Raw genomic sequence first — 22156 nt, 5'->3', positions numbered from 1 at the left:
TAGAAAATATTTCATTCATTCTATGTAGTCTATTATCAAGATGTTTCAGGATTCATTTCAGCTTTGGGCATTGTGTGCAGTTCGGTAAAATGGCGATTGTTGTCGGACGGAGTTTAAAGGCAGTATTAAAGGTGGTCAGTAACGAAGTACTTCTACTTTTTCGAAGTACTCAAGTAGTTTTCCTCTACTTCTGGTACTTACTCAAGTATATCTGATTTTCGCTACTTCTACTTCTACTTTATAATTTTTTTTATCTACTTACTCACTTTTCGCTATTTTCATTTTGTCAAGTTGAAGTAGTTTAATCCTCCAATCAGGAAGATAGCCTGGGGAATTTCGGGGCTGTTTTCAAGGAGTATCAAAATTTCATTTTCATAAAAGTTGACTAAAGCCCAGAATTTTCGTCGCGCTTCGCGCGCAGTGGTTCAGGGTGACCAGTATAATTTCACGAAAGTATCGGTGAATATAATTGAGGTAGCGGGTTGGCGTTGTTCCGTTCACACCGCATTGTCGCCCTTCGCCCATACGAAATATTTCATCACAGTAAATATGGCTCATCATAACGTTTGAAACTGATGTTTCGCAATCTAGCATTTATTTATCATATCGTAATCTAGCAGTCCATGGCGTGTCCTAATCTGGAAAAGTGGACTCTGACTTTTTTAGTTTCAGAGCTGTTTTAGCAAACCAACCTTCGAAACTTTCTGGACTAAAGACATGAAATACATGTTCCGCTTTTAGAAGTAGTAATTATATTTCACTTTCAATTCCCAGTATCATATACTTTGAGTTCTAATTAACATCAGTTCTTTTGTCTGCATAACATAGATGTTGAAGCATAAAAGCAAGTGACGGATTGCCTATAATATCCGGAAATAAAGCTATACAATATAGCATTTTACTATCTACCATTTTTTTTCTATTAACATATACTAATCGCGCAAAGTGTTTACACCGTATCATATACAACTACTCCGTATTGCTCTTCGATTAAACTACGGGCTTTATAATATAGGCCATAGGGGGAGGGTGCTATACCATGATATTTTCTAAAACGTGCTGTTGGAGTAAACAGAGGATTAGTATCTTATTTCCATTTCAATACTATTATTTTCATCCCATATGATGCTGACGAAAGCTTATGCTGTCGAAAATCGGATACCTCCTGCCGTCGGGACCTTTCGCATAGCTCAATTTGCACCTTTTGACAGTCCATGTGAACGAATTACGATCGTTTTTACAACCACTTACTTACTTGAGTAGATTTAAAGTCAGTCAATTCTACTTCTACTTCAAGTAGTTTTAGGTTGCTTATGGAATAAGTACTTCTACTCGTACTTGAGTAGATTTCTCCGTCGCTACTTCTCCTTCTAATTGAGTAGATTTCTTAACTACTTTGACCACCTCTGAGTATTACTACATACTGACATTGTTTCTGTTGCTGTTGGACAATTGGACGTTGAATGAAGCTCATTGAATGCTATGAAGACATCAAATTGCTTTTGAAACCTCTTCAACATAGCCAGTGACACAAATGGAAAATGTCTGGTGCCTTCAAAACAGGGGTCGGGCAAAGTTTTCATCCCGCGGGTCGCATTCAACGTTTGAGTTCATTCGCGGGTCGCACTATATATTAAATTGTGAAGCGCAATATTAATAACCGAGGAATTATCGAGATGCTATATATGTATAAATTTAAAACTAATCAAACAATAATTTAATAATAAGGTACACGCGTCAGAAACATTGACAAGATTTTTTCAAGCTGGTCATCCTCAATAACTAATTTGGTAAAATTTGGGATGAAAGGCAGCTGTGCGGACTTTTAGAAGCGGATGTAAATTTGAATCAGTGAGGAACCCTCTGTTCATAGATTTGTTAATCATGCCTTTGCTTTACTTCCAAGATATACAATGCTGGCACCATCTTGACCACGCTATACTTTAAATATACGCTTCTACAAATATATAGTTATTTATATTTTAAATCGGTCCTAAATATGTTATTTCCGTTTTGAAATTCTGTGATGTTTACCAACTGAAACCCTTGGAAATGCGTGGACTTTGAGATCAGGGTACTACGTAAGAAATATAAGAAGCATCATGGAAAGACTACAACTTATTATTGTCATGGGGAAATATATTGAGAAAAAGTATTGCTTAGTCCCTGCATTATATTTTCTTGAGGCTTTCGCGGACCGCAGAAAACGGTGTTCCGGGCCTTAGTCGGCCCGCGGACCATAGTTTGCCCGCCCTTGCTTTAAAATGATTTCGACACTTCTTGAGTCGCAGGCCGGTTACACTAAACGTCCGTTTTTTGTGTTTGTTGAACTCGAGGGCTGGTGATCACCACGACACACAAATTAGCTGGCCACACAGAACAAGTTTTACAACTGGTTTTAATAATGTAAAATTTGCTTACTATGTTCATCCACAATATATTCTTTGCCACCTCTCCACACTAAACTTGGTCACATAAAAACTATACCTGGGCACTTGATAAAGATGGCTCAACCTTCAAGTTCTTACAAATTCAATTTCCCCGTGTCTCTGAAGCGAAGCTACGATCAGAATAGTCTTTGATAGGCCACGGATATGTGAATTGATCTGAGACGAAGGTTTCACTGCACTTACACACATTGGTGCAGTAGAAAAAATACCATCGGCAGCTTTTCGAATAGTAATTTTAAACTGGATTATTCAGTGGCGAGATGGCTTAGTGGTATAATCCACAGCTACAACACTGATGGGTTGCGGGTTCGAGTCCGACCGAGGTGAACTTCAGAATTCCTACCTAAATGTTGGATGTTTATCTAGACTCCTCCTCACCATCCCACCCGCGTAAGCGGTGTCTTACGAAAAGCCTAGAAGGGGCCGTGCTACAAGCCGGCAGATACGGAATCAAAATTAAGGAATATCGGCCTGGGTTATATGACAATACAAGTCGACAAACACCATGAATACCACAAACAGCAACCTGGTAACGCGAAAAAGGAGAAAAGATGCTATCGTTGAGGAAAATATAGGATGGGTAGGCTACGTTATCGGGTATAAATGAATATATACCTAATTTCTTCGAACAGTTGTAGCAGCAACACTAAACGGGAGGGGACAATATACAAGAACGCGCGAAGTATATATAGAAGTAAGTAGGCAGAAATGTTCGAAATTCGAGGATAAATGCGGCGTTGGCGACAATTTGATATAGGAATAAACCCGCCCAGCAAACTATCCGTTACGAATCATTAACGGATGACGAGAAGGTGAATAATAAGATGATTAGAAGCGAAACCAAAGAAACTATATCAAACATCGGAACATATCAATCGACTAAGCACCATCTCTGAGATAGCTGGTTGTTCGTGGTATGTTTGTCTACTACTATGGTCATTTACACCAGGTCAATTTTCTTCATTTTTATTTCGTAGTTGCCGACTTGTAGCACAAGACACCGCTCACACGGATGAGATGGCGAAGAAGCGGACGTGCTGATACGCATGTGATAGCTGAACTGACTTGGACGCTGTGTGTACCATTTCGTCGTCCTCGTTGTAACACGAAAAATGATTGACTGTTGGTGGGCCTCAGAAATCAATAGTGACTTAAGCGGTTATCCATAATCCGCGTCATTTGTTATTCAGTCATTCAGTTTTGTCGTTTGTTGCTGGTAATGATTTTTTCAGTGATTCAAATCGGCATTAGTTTATTGTATTCTTTAGACCAGTTTTCCCAAACTTTTTTCCCAAGTTTCCTTGCCCAATAATAATCCAGGTGTCAAACTCCCTCCTACAACCTAGCATCGACAAAATTTGTTTATTTATTGCTCGCACAAACGACGTTGGCGCTTATGGCCATTTTAGCTTATTATAATTCACAGGCAGCACCGTTACACGTTATCTCAAAGTCACAACTCTTCACCAATCCCAAGGACAGTCACTATCGAGTAGAAGTGTTGGGATCAACTCACTACCTACGAGTCACGAGTAATTTCACATTTTGACTCGAGTCAAGTCAATCGATTTTTGGAGGTTACTCGAGTCAAGTCAAGTCATTTGTTTTTTGGAGGTGACTCGAGTCAAGTCAAGTCACGAGTCTAGTCAGAATTCAAGTCAAATTGAATTTTGGAAGTATGAGTGATGATTCAAAGTCATTTCATTTTGCTAGCTGCGTGAATGACAGATTAATTGGCCATTTATCCTGAATCAAACAATCAATATAAAGGTAAATATACATGAAAAAAGCGTTGTATAGCACACGAGTACGTAGTACTACTGAACTACGTAACTGTTGCATACCCGCAGTCTTTATTTATCCGACAGAATAGAGAATAGAATACGAAACATCTGATAGGGGGAAACGACTAGATATGATAGCGCCAATGACCAATTGACCAACAGAACAGAGATAGATATCTTATTGTTAATATATTACTTTACCACTGCGACAACGAAAGGTGTGATGTAAGTTATAAGCGGTCAATGTATTTGTACCAGGACAATGGAGGTTCAGTAAAACACAAAATAATTGAATGAATGGGAGATTCGTCGCTCTCACGGTTACAGGGCAAACCAGCGTATCGACAAGAATCAGAACATTTGTAAAGTATACAGTGATTTTTATCGACACCGATTACTTGGTGACTTGAAATTGACTTCTAAATTTTGCTCCGAGTCACGAATCAATCCGCATTTCTGAAAAGCCGAGTCAAGGCAAGTCATTTTTATAAAGTGACTCAAGGCAAGTCAAGTCACACGAAAAAGATGACTCGAGTCATCCCAACACTGATGTCCAGTAGTGAGGGTGGATCGTCATTTCTATGTTATCTGGTCCGATTACGATCCTGTTTCTTCAATTCTCTGCTCCGACTCCGATCCGACTCCTAGGTCGGATTCTTGAAATGACCAAGATCCACCCGATCCGAAAAAAAAATCCCATAATAATCATATACGACCACACTTATTTATAGTAAACAGTCATGCTCATTAATAGCTTCAATGACGGTTATGGCGGTCTGAAAATGTTCGAATCCGGTTCCGGTTATCAGAAAATGTGAATCCGGCCCGATATGGAAAATCACGGCCGGATATACCGTCCGGCACATTTTCATGCCCGACCTGCTATCCAGGAATAGAACCGTACAAACCAATTTGCCTTCAAATGTCATTGTACCTCAGTATGGTGTATTAACTGGGTAAGAATTCTGCTCGTTATGATTGATAAATTTGAAAACTCGATATTGCATGCCAATGAACATCTATGGAGAGCAACGATGACAATTTCAGATTGAATGAGCCTTGTAGAACTGCGAACAACGTGACCACATCTTCATATCCCCCTTCTTAATGCACACAAATATATAATAATTAATGTATTCATATAGTGCCAATTTTGCTCTCAGCGTCTCCCAATCACCCAGTTTGTAACTGGCACCCCCTTCGACGTCGCTAACGTACCCAAGGGGTGTTGGCGCCGACTTTGGGGGCCACTGGTTTAGCCCACCATTCATATGATTGTAAATTATTCATTTAGATTATAGGCTTAGCCTATCGCTGTTCCCAAACTTTCTTGAATCATCGCCCTCTTATCTTCAGGTGGGCCCGTTATTTATACATAATTACTTTTTTGCATGTTGTTACTTCGTGACCTTTCTTCTGCTATAATGTCAAAAGACATTGGAATCTCCCAAACGTACCAGACTTACCTAAAAGAAAAACTTATTTCGAGAAACTACTGAAAATAGGCACTCCTTGGCGGAGTGACTCATTTCTCTCTGCGAGTAGCATTTCTCCTGTATGGCTCAGGTTGCAAGGATGGGAATATTAGGAGGCGTCCAGCTAGGCGTCTGTGATCAATAATAATCAATTGGACATACACATATCGAAGGTTTCGGCCAACATGCAGCAGTCATTTTCGGATAAAGTTTTCCCGCCTGGTATATCATTTTGGCAGCACACTTCGCGGAGTCGCATGTTGGTTGAAGTTTCATATGCCTTGCCTGGATGTGTCGTGGCGCTGTTTTGTGTGGTTTTCGATATTCATGGTGTTTCGACTATATTATGATCATTTACACCGGGCCGGTAGTTCGAGAGCTCAAGAGCTGGAGCAACTTAACATTTATGTCCGTTGCAGAGACCCGGCTGTAACACCCATATCAAAACAAACACCACAATTGGTGACGTTAAATCGCGCGCGGCGCGAAGAAAATTGAGTAAATCTAAAAAGACTATAAGCTATGTTGATTTACGAAATAATTCTGGGCCCCCTTCCAACTCTTGGCCCCGTCAATTGACGTGGTTGGCCGACTCGAGTCCCGATTTTTGGTGACTCGACTTGACTCGTAAAATGACTCGAACCAAATCATATGACTCGAGACTAGAACGGCCAAGACAGACATTTCATTGTAACTTTGAAGAATAGTAAAGTCAGCGCATTATTGTTATTTCATCTATCAGCCCTGATACTTGGAAAATAGTGCCAGAAACTGTTAAATCTGAGAAAAATTACTATATTAAGAATGCGAGCATCGTTGAAAAAAGTGGGTTGAACAGGATTGAACTGAAAACTAAACAGTAAACATAATGACTTGGACTCGAGTCAAAATACTATGACTCAGATTCGACTAGCTGACTTGGACTAGGACATGACTCGGTGGTGAATCGAAAATGACTTGTGTGGACTAGAGTCGAAACTATATAGCAGTGAGATTGACTTGTGACTCGGAAACTTGTGACTTGATTACAACGCTGTCAACTAGTGAAGCAAGTATATTTCTAAGACTCAATCATGAGTGTAGTAAATGTACCATCTCCGTCGTGATTCAAAATATGCATGTAGCCTACAAATATGGCAACCCAAACATATCGTAACTTCATTTACGGAAACCCTTTTCAACTGATTCTGATCAGGTGAGACCACCAGTTTACTGACTGACAGCTCCGAAGTGCGGTTTACCATGTATGGCACATACTTAATCACTTCGTAATTTTATTCAAAATATTTTTCCCCAGTAAGCATGCATTTCATTCGTCTGTTATTAATTCGGCCAAATGACTGACTGCGCATTAGTAAAATTTCTAGCCCTTGTCCTCTGGATCATTGACATGAACTCCATTATCTGCACGCACTCATTAAACTTATATTTTGATTAGGCGTCGTCTAAAATATATACGAAGATAAGCAGCCGTGCCCAGCCCATAGCAAGTATGTTTACCAAAACCTAGAGAATAAATTGCGAAAATTAGAATTAAATTAAAATACATTGTCCAAAAGATCCAAGGATATGCGGATCGCTTAATGGCAATTACTAATAAGGAAGCACGATGCAAATTGATCGGTAGAGCAAAATTGTCAGAATCGACTTGCACTTTACTGGTGAACTTCTCTTCCGCAGAAGAACACATCTTAACGTGAGGCACTCTGATGCCTCGCGAAGTCTAATCATAGCAAATGTAATTGACGAGAAATCCTAATCCAGAAAATGCAGTATCAGAGTGGAACCAGAGAAGACTACGTGGGCTATAAACATAAACAGAATAAGAACTACCATAGTCTAGTTTTCCATCACTCCAATCTAATGCTATATTATTGTCGTCAACTTGGAAGCCCGTGTACAGCATCAGCGAATCCGATTCATCTATATCCACTCTTGTAAATTGATACCATGACCTATAAGTAGTCTCATCGGGGCACTCAAGAAACCAATAAAAGTCATTGTTATCGGGGTAGTATTCGGGTGCACCGGGTGAGACGATATAATATTGATGGTTAAAGATCGGTTGCAGTAGATATGTGTACGCTGAATTTTTATCACCTAAAAATTCACAATCTTGTGTCGTTGAGCAATAGTCCATCCTGAATCCAGAGCCGGTAGCAGAGCCGTCGGATGAAAACTTCAATGTGAGATATGGTCCTGAGGTTTCACCACCCATACCCGCTTGATCCCCACTAAGAGTGTAAATAAGGCGCGAGGAAGTGGAATCTCCATCATATAATGACAGAAAGTCGCAGCAAGATTCCGTTTCGAAAACCTGGAAGTAAAAGGTGATTCTACCAGACGGAACTTCGATGTATGTTACTTGGTATGAGCTGTCTGGGTATTGGTCCGGAAAAGATGGTGACATGGCTGATCCTATTTCGCGGTTGATGTACAAAGATAAGCCATTTTCAAACTGATACTGGAGTTTGAATCGCAACGTGGATATAACGTTTGAAACGACAAGCAAATATCTTGAGGAGCTTCGGACCGAATAACCAACTGGGCAATAGTAAATGCTGCAACTTGCAATCAATTGAGAACCAGTCGAACTGCCATCATAAAACTTCACCATGCGATATGAGGAGGAAGAGCTGGAACTGGTGTAAATCTGCTGAAACGTTGCCAGGACTTGATATCCAAGAGGTGCCTCTATTAACCAGCTGCAATCTTCGTAAGGTGCATATTCAGGATAATTGGCGCTAGTAATTTGACCTGGAGCAACCGTTAGGACCGACGTATTTCGACAATGCGGATCGTGTTTGCCCTCCACTTCTTCAAAACTGTACATATACCTCACGTACACGCTGTAATAATACGATTCACTCATGACCACCAACATTTCATTTGACGACGATATAGCGCTTATTCCGTCATCGTAGTCGATATTGTAGTCGCCGTTGGAAGACCAAATCAAAGGATCCGACGTTGAACTTCCATCATAAAAATAAAGATATGCATAATTCCCATAGAACTCACGCAAAATCACGGCGACTTTTTTGGATTGATCGACCCGAATCAACCACCGACAAGTGTCATATATGTAGACCGAGCTGGGATAGTTGGAATTTCGCACAACGCCACTTCCTCCATTTATAGTCTGCGTGCTATACGATAGGGTGGTATATACCCTGTAGTTAGTATACCTCACTTCAAACCCTTCACCACTGATTGAATGGTCACTTTCAAACACAATAGTCGCCGTATTCTCGTCGCTTATGTATTCGATATCATGTCCACCCATTCCGGACAGGGTCGCCATTATCTGCGCTTGATCAATCGACGCCCCGTTGTAGATGTACAGAAAGTCGTAACCCTCTTCCAAGTTTAACGACGTGACCTCGATACGGATAAGGGAAGTCCGATCTGCGGCAGTAATGATCCAAACTTGGCGCTCGTCGTTTCCATAGTGATGCGGATAATGAGGGGAAGTGATCTTGTGCCACGCCGTGTCTTGCTGTTGCAAATAGATATCTTCCGCTCGCCGCGAAAAGTACATCCCGTACAAGCCCCTCTTAGGAAGGACCTTATTCAGGGTTTCGAAAACAACCGAAACTGCACTCGATGATGTACTGAATTCAAATGGCGTGATGCCACCAACTGTATTATTGAAAGTGGCGTAGACAGCGCTGGTATTGAGGTCAACCACTTCCAGTGTTTCACCGTAAAACACATCGAAATCGATAATTCTAAAATCAATCGTATCCCCCGTCTCCACCACTATATCCCAAACAATTCGCGAAGCCGCTGGATATGAGACCGGATAATTAGGAGATTTTAATGTACCGTCGGTAGCGAGCATTATTACGGTTCCATTGTTATTTTTGTCATCTTCAGTTGGATCGTCCGATATTACTTTCCTTTCAGTCGGATGAAACTCAAGAGCAAAACCTCCATCATTTATGGTTGAGTCGGTCTGAAACTTCACTAACATACTAGATCTGGTCGTTACAAACGATTCGGGACCTGATATACTTCCGGAGCCGACATAAAGCAGCGGGTGAGTGTCTGTAGGTCCATCGTAAATGTACAAATGATCGCAACATGCCTCTGTGTCGAAGCTGATCATATTTGCAGAGATGACCATTTCATAAACGGGTGCATAGATAAGCCAGGTAACGTCGGCGCTGTTGGGATAATCGTCCGGATAATTCGGCGACATCAAGACTCCGAAAACATCCTGGGCAGACAGATCAAGATCTATGGTGACGTCAGTACGATACGTTTCTTTTTCCATTTCCGAAATATCTACGGTAACAGGAACTACGTAGCTTAGCGAGACCGACAGTATATCACCTGGTGCGATATTCACGATCGCTGCTACAGCCTGGTCCGGATCTATTTCGTCAGTGCGACAGTCGGAGCAGCGATCTAATGTAGTTTTAACGTCGCCTAATATGACTGCGCTTAGACCTTTCGCAACCGAATCTTGATATTCCACAGTGGCTTCTTCGAGTGACTTTTGCGAATTTCTGTCATATCTGTAAGTTTGACCTTCGTTGTGAATGGAAAAATCCATCAAAACAGCGTTACCCGGCATCAGCTCACTTATGGTGGTTTGCGCGGCATTTGCGGTATCGTTGTTTTTCATGTAGAACTGGAAGTCTTGTATATCTCCTGAGATATCTTCATCCCCGGATCCAAGGTATTCCTCTTTCCCGAGTGACGCCAAAATATCATCACGGTGAGTCAATGATCGTCGATGGCGACTCATGTGGGATGAAATTGGGATCTGGAAGTAAACCTCACAGTTGGTGGAATGTATATGGATGATAAAAACGCATATGCAGTAGTTCATTGGAATATATATGAATTAGGTGTATACTTGTATATAGTGCCGTTATTTCCATTATCAGTAACGAAGTATACTTCTACTTTCAAGAAGTAGGCCTAATGCCCTACTCAAGTAGTTTTTCTCTGCTGGTATCACTTAGTCAAGTAAATCTGATTTTCCGCTGTACTTCTAGTTCTACTTTACCACATTTTGTGGTTGCTTTTCAATTACTTTTCGCTACTTACAGCTTGTCAAGTATTATAAAATAAAATATTATGCAAGAGTAGGCTCATTTTCGTACGTTAATCTCGTCAAATTCAATGGTCGTCCTGTTCTGTGACTTCCTTGAAATTTAAATTTCGAATAGCAGCGTGTCAATTGTTCAATGCTGATGCTCACATTGTTCAGTTTATACCAGGGGTGGGCAAACTACGGGCCGCAAAACCGTTTTGTGCGGCATGCGAAAGGCTCGAGAAACGTCTTAAAATATTGATATAATGCGTACTTAAAATCTAATTGCTGCAGGTACTCGATTAAACTTTTTCTTGTTATGTTTCACCACGATTCTGATATATTATATTCTTTCTATATAGTCTATTTTTATTTCATTGCTGGCGCGATATCCCGATCCCAAGGCCCACGCATTTTAAGAAGGTTTCACTTCAACTGTTAAAAATTTCAGAAAGTCGAAACGGGAATGACTTTCGGATCACGAGTGTGATTTTACATTGGCCACTCCAGCAAGTTTATTACTTTTAGTGCTGTACTTGGAAAACCCGATTCGCACATGTGGTAGGTAGATTCGTTCTCTCTGCGTGCAGAAGTCTTTATATTTATAAAATCTATATATTTTAGTTGGAGAGTATTTTAAGCTAACATGCTTATGACGCAGTCACCATTGTGTGCTATGGAGTTCAACCAAAAGCAGAATCAGCAAATCTATAAAGAGATCACTGCTCACAGATTCAATTCTCCATCCTGTGCAAAGAATCGAGACAACCGACTTTCTTCCCTAGTTTTGAAAATTGGATATTGAGCTTGAACATTGACCAGCTTATGGAATCTCGCCTATGATTCTGACTCGTGTTTATACGATATCATCAAATCAAGGTTTGGTTAGTTATTTTTCCATATCCTCGCTGTCAAATACCAATATTGCGTTTTGGTTTATAATATTTTCTAGAGTGCGCTCCGCGAATGTATCAAGATGCTGTTTGCAGCCCGCGAGCTAAAAGGTTTGCCCACCCGTGGTTTAAACAGACATCGCATCAAGGGAAATATCGTTCAGTTCTTTCCACTCGTTTAGTAAGGCATCACACGTGTACGTCGGGTTCTCTTATACGTCATACTAATTTCAAAATTCATGCTGCCCGCATAAAATGTTATACAGTCCATGCGTCCATAGTATAGGGATACCATATTTTTGTGAAGCCAATACCGGACACTCTGTAGCGCCCACTAGCGGATTTTAAAATGAGGTGTAGCACATTGACCGTCAATATGACGTCACACTAGCAAAGCATTGCCCATCTACTGTACATACACCACACAGGAATGAAGTGGAACATAGGTCATGAATTGGGCCATCAGTAATGTGAGTTCTGGTGATTGCTACTTACTAGGGTTTGCAATAGATTCCTCCACGGGCCGGATGAAATCATCTGGCGGGCCGTGTCTGGCCTGTCAGGATTGTGTTTGACAGCCCTGCTATACAGTTATAGGTCGATGTGGTTATCTGTTTATGTGTTTTAATCAGGTCCGAAACAACATTTTTTCTCCCCCCTCCCCTTCCGCCAAAAAAGCAGATCTTGGGCCCACCATATGGTAGTCAATGTAACTTGTTGGGCACTTACTATATGCATTCGGCTGTTAAATTTTATGTATGAATTCTGTCAGTAATATTGATTATTCGATGGCCTACTATAAAATGCACCAGCAGGTTGCACATCCGATGATTTCCAACCTTTTATGGTCGCGACCTCATTTCCCACTTGAAAATGTTCCGTGGTAAAGCTCAAAACTTGATAAGCTGATTACTGAACCAATTCATCTTGCCCACACTTACTCACGGCCTAGGAAGCTGATTACGTCCAACATCATCACGATCACAAGATAGAGGCGGACTATACCCCAAGATTTGGAACCACAGTCTGTGATTAAAGCATTCAATCGGCCTTAACCAATTCTACGAATATACCGTTAGCATATAATTGCGATTACAAACAGACTTATTTCAGTAAATGATGGTTATTTATATTCATTTTGATTGATTTTTGGCGAAGGTTGTGCCTGGTGCCCATACTAATCATTAACTTTGCATTAACTCGCGCGCAGCGCGAAAAACAATTTTGAATAGCATAAATCTGCTTGAAAATAATATTGTTTATGTTGGTTTACGAAAAACTTTAGTGCCTGCTTCCAGCCTTCAAAATTCCGGACATTTAGGCATATTTCAGAAATTCCTCCAGTACGCAGATTTTTCAGTGAAATTCCGGACATGTCTGGGAAATTCCGGACGTATGGCAATTGGCAACCCTACCGTAGTACTCAAAACAAGACTCCCACTCCTAGCCCACGCGCTAAAATTCTGATCGACCTTTTTTTTAACAAAGGAAGTCCCTTTTCAATGCAAGATCTGAAGAAAGGTTCGGGTTCGTCCTGCTTGTGTAAAGATACTGCTCATAGTTGAAAAATGCAACGGAATGTGGTATTTTGTACATGCATGTGTAGTGGATTTTATCGAGATCTGGCGGCCACTGGTAGATTTCCGAGGCTCTATTACTCAATAATAACGAAAACCAACACCTTTAGAGGCGAGAGATGGGACTTGAACTATATCTCTTGAGGTAGGAACACGAACCCAGCTCTCTGCACCGCCTGGATAATTAGTTCCAATATTTGATGGTACATGAGAGCGTATATTCGTGACTACTTCTCAGAACCAATTACTTTGGCTATAAGTTGAGTAGTTTTCAAAGCCAACAAATTCTATTTCAACTTAAAATTGCCTTGGATAGCTTAGAAGAGCACGACTGCTACAGGTAGTGGTGGGATTCGAATGATCTTGTCGGAACCCCTCGTATAATTTACCCCCGTTGAGATTCAAGTTACAAGGTGATGCTACTAATGACACCCTATTATTGATGGCCCATCAAACCCAGTAAAACAGGTCATCTTAGAGATGACATTATATTGAAGGTTATTGTGTCGTAGTTACAAACATTGTCAGACACCATATCTCTGCGAAACAGCTAAACACCATGCACTTTAATTGCATTCTGTCTGAAGCATATGGTTAAATATGTTCGATACGGTGATGGCCTGAGTCGAGTAACTGGGAACATTGTATTCCAGCGCAATATTGGACAATTTTACTGATGTGGTCTTGTCAAAAGGTCAGTAGTGGGTCGCACTATAGGTAGGCTTACCATATTTTGAAAATGTAAAAATAGGACACTTTTTCAGAAATTTGCAAGATGCAAAACCGGAGTAGAATTCTCAAAAACCGGTGAATTTTTCCCACTTTGTGATCGGTTGACTAAAAAAAAAGGTCATCACTTCTGCTCAGAGCTCAAAATACCGTTTTTCTCTCCACATTGCCAGGTGGATGACTAAAAAAAAATAAAAAAGGTCATCTTTTCGCTCAGAGCTAAATTCACCGTTTTGCACTCCGAAATATCCGCCGCAACGTCACTTCTGTGCTAATTTGCGGCATATCACTCGCGATTTGCTCTAAATCTGACCTAAATTTTCAAAAAAGAGGACTAAATCTCAAAAAAGAGGACAAAAGGACGTCCTCCGAGGACACTTTCAAAAAAGTCAAAAAAGAGGACAAATCCTCTTAAAAGAGGACGTATGGTAAGCCTACTATAGGTACCTCTGCTAATGGCAGTCTCAGAGTGAACCTAGTTCTTTTCAAGTTTATTTAATGACAAAGTTTTTCATGAACACGCCATCGCTTTCATCAGCGAATTCTGACACATACATACATGGGCTTATATCATTCAACAACTTACCGACGATCCTTCACCATCTTGTTGCGTCCCACCCGCCACCAATACATGATAATGCGCATGCGATAATGACGCTATGCTCGCAATGAGCAGACACATAAAAACTTTCATCGTGACTTTCGAGTCAGATGTACTGAAGTCTTTCGATTTGACTGCTCTAATTATACTCGTGTGAACAAATGATCATATGGACAATTCCATGGGATTGTCCTATGATAATCACATAATGCAATACAAGCATGTTTAGCAGGTTTAGTAAACATTAGTTACCGATATTGTTACGATGCATTGGAGAAAAGTCTCTTAGGATATCTTATCCAAACAAGATCGGCAGAGCAGGCGGCCCCAAAGAAAAATCCACGATAACGATAAACCATTACTTGGAATATGACAGCCACCTATGGCAGCACCTATGTAGACGAAATTTCGATTGCGTCATTAAAGTATTTCGCAATATTTGAGACGCGCATTGCGGCTGGAATGGAAATGATTGTGTCACGCTGTAGAAGACTAGGGATTAACATTTATGTTAACGACGATGTCTCATTTTCGTTCTTTCATTATATCTACATGTTACTTCATGGCGCACCGGTGGGTAAACCGAATTGTATTACTGCATAACCCAGTGCTCAAACATGTTGTAATTATTCCATTAACAGCAATAGGATGACCTAAGGGTCGGACGGTGCACTTCGCTTTACTAATGTTGGTTCATAGCATGCAATTCTATCTCTGTAGCTCAGAAAAAAGCCTAGACTTAACTCACCCGACCGCAGGAAAAGTGTTGATTCCTCCATGAGCATGGTTTTAGCTGGCCATGATTCCTTCAGGACCTCCATTCTGGCCATGGCCGTGTTCCTCGAACAAGTTCAATTAGTGTAGGCTGATTTTGACTTAACGAAAAAATGGTGCAATTTTCGTCGACCTATCCATAGGGCTGGGCACAATGATTCGAGTACTCGAATCTGAATCGAGTATTAATCCTAATGATTCGAGTCGAGTAGTAAGAGGTGATTTTTCGAGTACTGAAATCGTAGGCTCCGTGTCAATAAGAGTGAATTTATCAACGAAAATTATAATTCGATACCATTTTCCACTCAGGAAGCCTTGAAACTTCGATTTGTCGTATGACAGCATACGTAACACGTATTGCAAAGCTACAAATTACCTTTACATGGTGTACGACAGACTTTATATTATTTGGTATAGGATAAAATTCAAATTTGAATTTTGTCATCTCCCATACTGGTGTTACGTCATAATAAGTGATACTCGATTACTCGACTCGACTCGAAGCAAAACACTCGATTCAGAATCGAATCACTCAGGTACTCGATTTTGCCCAGCCCTACTATCCAGCGGACTTAGTGTTCTCAGCTATGACTTGAAAGTATTTGCCACTATACGCGGCCAGATCATTGCGGAATAGCGATCGTAATCTTTGTACTTTTTTCTTCGGAATACATTGCATGCAAAGAACTCAATTATGCAGCAAACTGTGCTGAAGTTCCGAATCCATTCTAGTTAAACGGTTCAATATTTAATCGGTTGTCAACTGGTAGGAAAGAGCATTTTCCTCGCGCGAAATGTTAAATGAGAAACTACGACCCATAGAGAAAAAAAATGGGTTGTTAATCAAATTTGTGATGTTCTACGCCAGAGTAGATCATACGAAGCAGTTTTCCTTCATAGCTGCTACAACTTGAGAAAAAGTTTCCAAAGTAGTTTACTTACCTATATGCGACGGGTGTGACTACTGAAACAAGCATATACTGCCGTTTAGAGGTGTTTTAATGTTTTAGGCCACGACCCAAATCTGAGTTTAGTGGCATCTCGCGACCCAAGACTCATGCATCAAAATGAATGCATTGAAGCCAACCACCACAGCTAACCAATCCACCCACTGTGACGTTTGTATCGGCTATATACCAATTGTTGTTGAACGAAATTTATTTGAATTAGCGTATTATAGCTGTCAGAGTGTCCGTTGATAAGGTTTTGTTCTGGAATTTCGCGACATACCAGGGCATATACGTTATTCCGGAGTATGTCTACTTGTCGTCTCAAAAATAGTCGAATTACCGTTGTCGCGATGTAGTGATTTAGAACAGTGGTTCTCAACCGCCAGTCCCCGGACCGGTGCCGGTCCGTAACGACATTCCTGCCGGTTCGCCAAGTAAATTACGATTTTATACCTTAGTTTCTAGATGTAATGTTGAAAGCTGGTCCATTGATAAAATAAAGAAAACATCAAATTTTAAACTGATTCAGAACTTCGAGAGGTAACATCAGGTCTGGAAGCATGTTCGTTTTGACTTAAAGTTCAAGACGTGTCATTTGACGACATGCGAGCGATAAGTACAGAACAAATACCAGCTGACTCGTCGCTAAATAGTTTGCGCGATCATTCGTTTTCGATTCATTCGTTTGTGCATGTCCGTAACTGGGGCACCCCAAAACGCCCAATTGGACAGGAGCCGAGCTTAAAAGGGGCACAAAATCATTTTGCAAATGAACACAAACCATTGCGTATTTAAAAAAAACAACTTTTCAAACATATTTTAAATTCGTTTCGCGCTTTGTGCGACTTGGTGTCACTGAACGTCTTGCTTATTAGGTTCCCGTCTCCAAGAAATACTCATGATTAATAGAAATAGGAATTTTGGCGTCAGACATTACCGCGCCACTACGTACCAACGCATAATGATGTTTAGGCTAACATGGGACTCAGAAAGGTGTGCTAAAATTCGGCAACTAGAAAACCGATTCAGTCATGAATGATCGAAAATTTTTGCTATGGCTGCGATTAAGCTACATAACCTTTCTGTTCACACCAGGGGTGGGCAAACTTTTGAGCTCGCGGGCCGCATTCAACATCTAACTCCATTCGCGGGCCGCACTATTTAAAATTTGGTTTTATAAATCAAAACGCAACATTGGTATTTGATTATATAGTTAGGACATGTAGATAATAGATGTGCTTATTTAAAACAAGCCAATCATCGCTTTGATGATATCGTACACGCGTCACAAACATGGTGCGAGATTTCATAGGCTGGTCGACCTCAATAACCAATTTCTCAAAACCATAGAGATGAAAGTCGGTTGTCCCGATTCTTAGAACAGGATTGAAATTGAAATCTGCGAGCAGTGATCTGTTCATAGATTTACCAATTCCACTTTTGGTTCAGTTCTGGGACACGCAATGCTGACAAGACCATAACCACGTTAGATTGGAACACGCTTCTACTATGTATAGATGAAATATAAACACCCCAATTCTACGGGGAAGCGAGTGGCGCAGTTGGTTAAACACTGCGGTCACGACACCAATGGTTACTGGTTCGAGTTTCGGCTCTGCTAAGTTTCTATGTGTCGGAGGTTTATATGTAAATACAGCGCCTTGAAAAGCCCAGAGAAAGAGAGAGCCGAACTCCGGATAGATGGCATCGTAAAGACTAAGTTGCGGGCGCATGAAAATCGAAAGAACCTGATGGTGGAAGAGCGCGTGCATGGAAGTCGTCCGTAATGTGACGAAAAAGACCGTTAAACCGCTGAAATTACTGAAATTGATGTACTGGGTGCAAATGACCTTACAGGCGATAAGCGCCAAAGTTGTGCGAATAAAACAAACAAACAAACCCCAATTCTACGCATACAGAGAACGAATCTCTTAAGACACGCGCATAGCGTTTGCATAAGCACATCACTGAAATAGTTCGAACTGTAGTGGCCAATATGAAATCCCACTCGTGATCTGTGATGTTTAGCAGTTGAAACCTTTCAAACTGCGTGGGCCTTGGGAATCGGGCTGTCGCGCCAGAAATTAAACAGAAAGTAAGGAAGTATTTACCTTAGAACAGTGGTTCTCCGTCTTTTGAGGCATGCCCCACCTCTTATGATGGCGAAGGATTCCACGCTCTTATCGTCATATCACAAAACGCCACCAGGATGCTAGCAATCTAACGAATAGTTTGATGACTATGGAGGTTACGACCGCGGATGAGGGATTCGTAAATACGAAATTCAGACTAAATACAGAGCAACAACTATATCAAGTGGATGACAATCGCGCGGAGCTCGAAAGATTTTTTCAGTTCAGCTCAGCTCAGCTTCTCCCCCTTGGGATACTTTCACGCCCGCAAGGGTGGCGCTCACCCCAGTTTGGAACCACTGTCTTAGAATTATTGTCGTGGAATTTACTAAGAACAAGTTTAATCAAGTCCCTGCATTAATTCGATCAATTGATCTAAAAAGTATATTCAGAATCTCGCGGGCCGCACAGAGCGGTGTTGCGGGCCGCGGGCCGTAGTTTGCCCACCCCTGGTTTACACAGAGTATAATGAATGTGCTCACAAAAACGGGTCTGGGGATGGAGCACCTGAAAGTTTGGCTTATCGCACTGTGGGGTCCCAAGACCAACGTTTTTGGGTTTGGCTGACGAAGTGCTTTTCGGCCCGGATTTGCGGATGGCTGGTATAGCTTTTTTAAGGTGTATTCGTGCGGCGCGTTGTATTCGTAGTCGCCAAAGTAGCCGCGTCTGGTGGTAGTGGACAATGAGCAAGGTAGCACGGTAAGGTGCTTGGTTCGGCTCCGAAATGCTTCTTCTCTCGATATTGTCAGACAGAAGAATATTATTCGAGGTGGCGTGGTCGGTTAAATCCATGGCAGTAGGCGCGAAAGACTGTAAACGACTCTCGGCATTAGCACGTTTATCTGGACAAGGCAATTTTGCCTCTACTCCGCAGACTCAGAACCATAAAATCACATGGATGCCATCATGAAGATAATTAAAGTTACGATCAAAACCCTCTAAATGCCACTCACCCTCTAAATGTCACTCTCTAGCACCATATAATTGCACAAACGGTTGCATACTTTACATTTTGGCTTCATTTCAATTTTTGAAAGTCCACCGGTCCGCCAGACATTTTTTGAAATTTCACCGGTCCGCGAGGTGAAAAAGGTTGAGAACCACTGATTTAGAAAGCCCCTTTTGTCGATCACTGATTACAAGGCTGTGGAAATTTCCCGATGGAATTTGAACTCAAATTATTGCGTCGAAATCGTAATGAAACGCAGATATTGCGTGTAAACACCGCCCCGCCGTCTTATCGGCAGCATTGTACTGTATTGCTCAAATATAGCGCGATGTGACTCTCGCAGCTGAAGCTTTTCGTATAACCAATGCAGCTCATGATTGCTCCGACCAGGAGCTGTTTGAACAACCGAGTATACGACTCGATTGTTTATCACCTATTTATAATATCTCGTTTTGTCTCGAATAACAGCGTTGTGAGAGTGTTCTCTCGGATATGTTTGCTGGGGATTTTTCATGCTTGTAGCTGGTAAAATTATTCAACACTGGGACTACGAATAGTGGGCGCCTCTGCGATACCAGGTAGTTCACGATAATCTCACGAATATATAGAATATAGATTCATTGTTGTGAATGGGATATCCGGTTGACGAAAGATACATAATTTGATGTGTCTATACTTTATACCAGGGCCGGCCAACCCGTGGCCCGCGAGAAGGTTTTGAGTGGCCCGCGAGGTCATTTCCGAAATTTCTAATATCATCAAAAATGGATTACACAGATTGTGAACTTGCAAGGCCAACCAAAAATTTGATTAGTCGGGTCGCAACACTTGAGATATGATGACTAGAATATCGGTTCCGACGCATTGCCAGATCCATCAGCCATTTACATATTGGTATATCTTCGTACACTACAATAAAGCAGAATAATTTGCGGTAGATTTATGAAAGGTAAAAATTTTCTACAAGCTTGGCGCAACATGTTGTCACTCGATTTCTTGTTTTTATTAATGTTGCCCTTTTGTGAAAATGGAAGAACACCTAATGTATCAGATTGAGTCTAACTATATTCGCGATTACGAGACAAAGTGTCGTTCAACATATGCGAAATTGCGTTTGCGCTCGCAGTAAGACCGTCGACTATGAAACCTAGGCACGAAATGATTGACGCATGTTGGTCGCATCTTTCGATATCGATATGTCCAAGCGCCGAATTGCCCACTCCTCGCAAAATTAGCCCAGCGATATACAACAGGCCCGCAATGTAGTCAAATGACAATATTATTGACCTATGAACTTCAAAAAATTTTCACGCTTGGCGCGGCGAGTGGCCCGCGCAATACTTCGTCAATCGAATGTGGCCCGTTGGCTGAAAAGGTTGGCCAACGGGCTCCTGTATACTCTATGGGACGCATCGGTGAATCTATGTTTAATCAAAAGGCCATGGTGGAAGTCCTAAAACTTATGAGTAGGGCGTCTTTTTTTTTGACATGTCAAAATTTGTCAAAATTTTGTCAAAATTGTAGCGTTAGGTCAAAATTTGTCAAAATTTTTCATGAAGTCAAAAAATGTTTGACGTCTGCATTTTGTTTGTATCGTAGATTTTGCACTGTCGGTGAACTTATAATTTGATATTTTACCGCTGTTAGCCTATTTTATAGGCCTACCGTTGTAAACGGCTAATCGTCTGCTCATTGTGAATCATAAACGGTCAAATAAAACAAATAATAGGTAGACATGGTGTTATGGTCAACGTACCGCAATATCCTAACTGAAGAAAGACTTCTAGTGCATTGCATCATTCTTATATTAAGAAGCGCATGATGAAAAATTGTGATGTAGACAACATTGTCAGAATGAAGCAACACGGTGTGTCACCAGCACCAGCAGTGTACGCACAACTTGAGTGTTGTCAGCCAACAACTGCTGCTGTTGAACGTCCTTGGTAAGCTTCTTAGTAAGGACGTGCACTTTCTACCCAATAATGTAGGAAAGTATCTCTCGTTGTACTACAAAATATTTTAATTATTTCTACCATAATACATATTGTAACCACTGGAATTCTTCATAGGGTCAGATTTCGTTAAAAAAGTGTGTTTTTTTTCATGTAAAAAGTTGCCTGTTTCTAAGCCAAAAACGCTTTTTCAGGCCAAACTACTTCGTTAGGACAGTCAGATCCAACCAGAAATGAAGATAAGTGGTACAATTTTAACATTATGTGGGAAAACACTTAATTTGCATACGTTAGGACAAAATTTGGTCAAAATTTGGATTTTTTAGGTCAAAATTTTCTCTTAGTTAGGTAAAAAAAAAAACGCCCTACTTATGAGGTTATCTGTTCATTACATTGAATGAACTCGCCCACGTGAAATTGTCGACGTTGCATGATCTATCATCAAAAGGACATGAGCCCACGGTCACGCCAATACTTCATCATTACACTACAGCTAGAAATAGGGGACATACATAGGCGGACTGTACTATCGTGTGAGAATAACGAACTTCATTATCTGGTGGAGCTTGCTTTCACTGGGACCAATCTCTTACTTAAAGCATCAGTTCTACTTTTACGCCTCAGTTTACTTAACGAGCAACAATGACTACTTTAACCATTTCTGCTGATTGCATCAATAAATCAACGCAATAAGCTTACTGAACGAACTATATATCAGACTGCATTAATCATCTGGCGACCGGGTGCGATGCGGATAGACCTCAGTGACCACCAAGTATGTATAGACTACGAGCACGTAATAGGATGGTATTGGATTCGATCTGGCTCACCGACATGGGAGGT

General features: G+C 41.0%; 1 protein-coding gene across 3 annotated transcripts; it reads right to left on the bottom strand.

The window, feature by feature from the left end:
- Positions 1-7109: 7109 nt before the first annotated feature.
- Positions 7110-22051, bottom strand: LOC145441578 (cubilin-like). Of its 3 annotated transcripts, none has more exons than XM_080319474.1 (2): positions 15305-22051; positions 7110-10483 (listed from the first exon to the last, which is right to left on the bottom strand). In XM_080319474.1, the coding sequence occupies exon 2, from the start codon at positions 10463-10465 to the stop codon at positions 7433-7435; it is 3033 nt and encodes a 1010-aa protein (XP_080175600.1). In that variant the 5' UTR covers positions 10466-10483; positions 15305-22051; the 3' UTR covers positions 7110-7432. The 3 variants fall into 3 exon arrangements, with proteins under 3 accessions (XP_080175600.1, XP_080175599.1, XP_080175601.1); XM_080319473.1 differs by lacking the exon at positions 15305-22051 and adding an exon at positions 14542-15207; XM_080319475.1 differs by lacking the exon at positions 15305-22051 and having other exon boundaries at positions 7110-10232; positions 10300-10426.
- Between the last annotated feature and the right edge of the window lie 105 nt (positions 22052-22156).

Source organism: Botryllus schlosseri, chromosome 6 (genome assembly GCF_051294905.1).
Source record: "Botryllus schlosseri isolate E-star chromosome 6, Bs_hap1, whole genome shotgun sequence".
Classification (NCBI taxonomy): Eukaryota; Metazoa; Chordata; class Ascidiacea; order Stolidobranchia; family Styelidae; genus Botryllus; species Botryllus schlosseri.
This window is presented reverse-complemented; position numbering and strand designations above follow the sequence as displayed.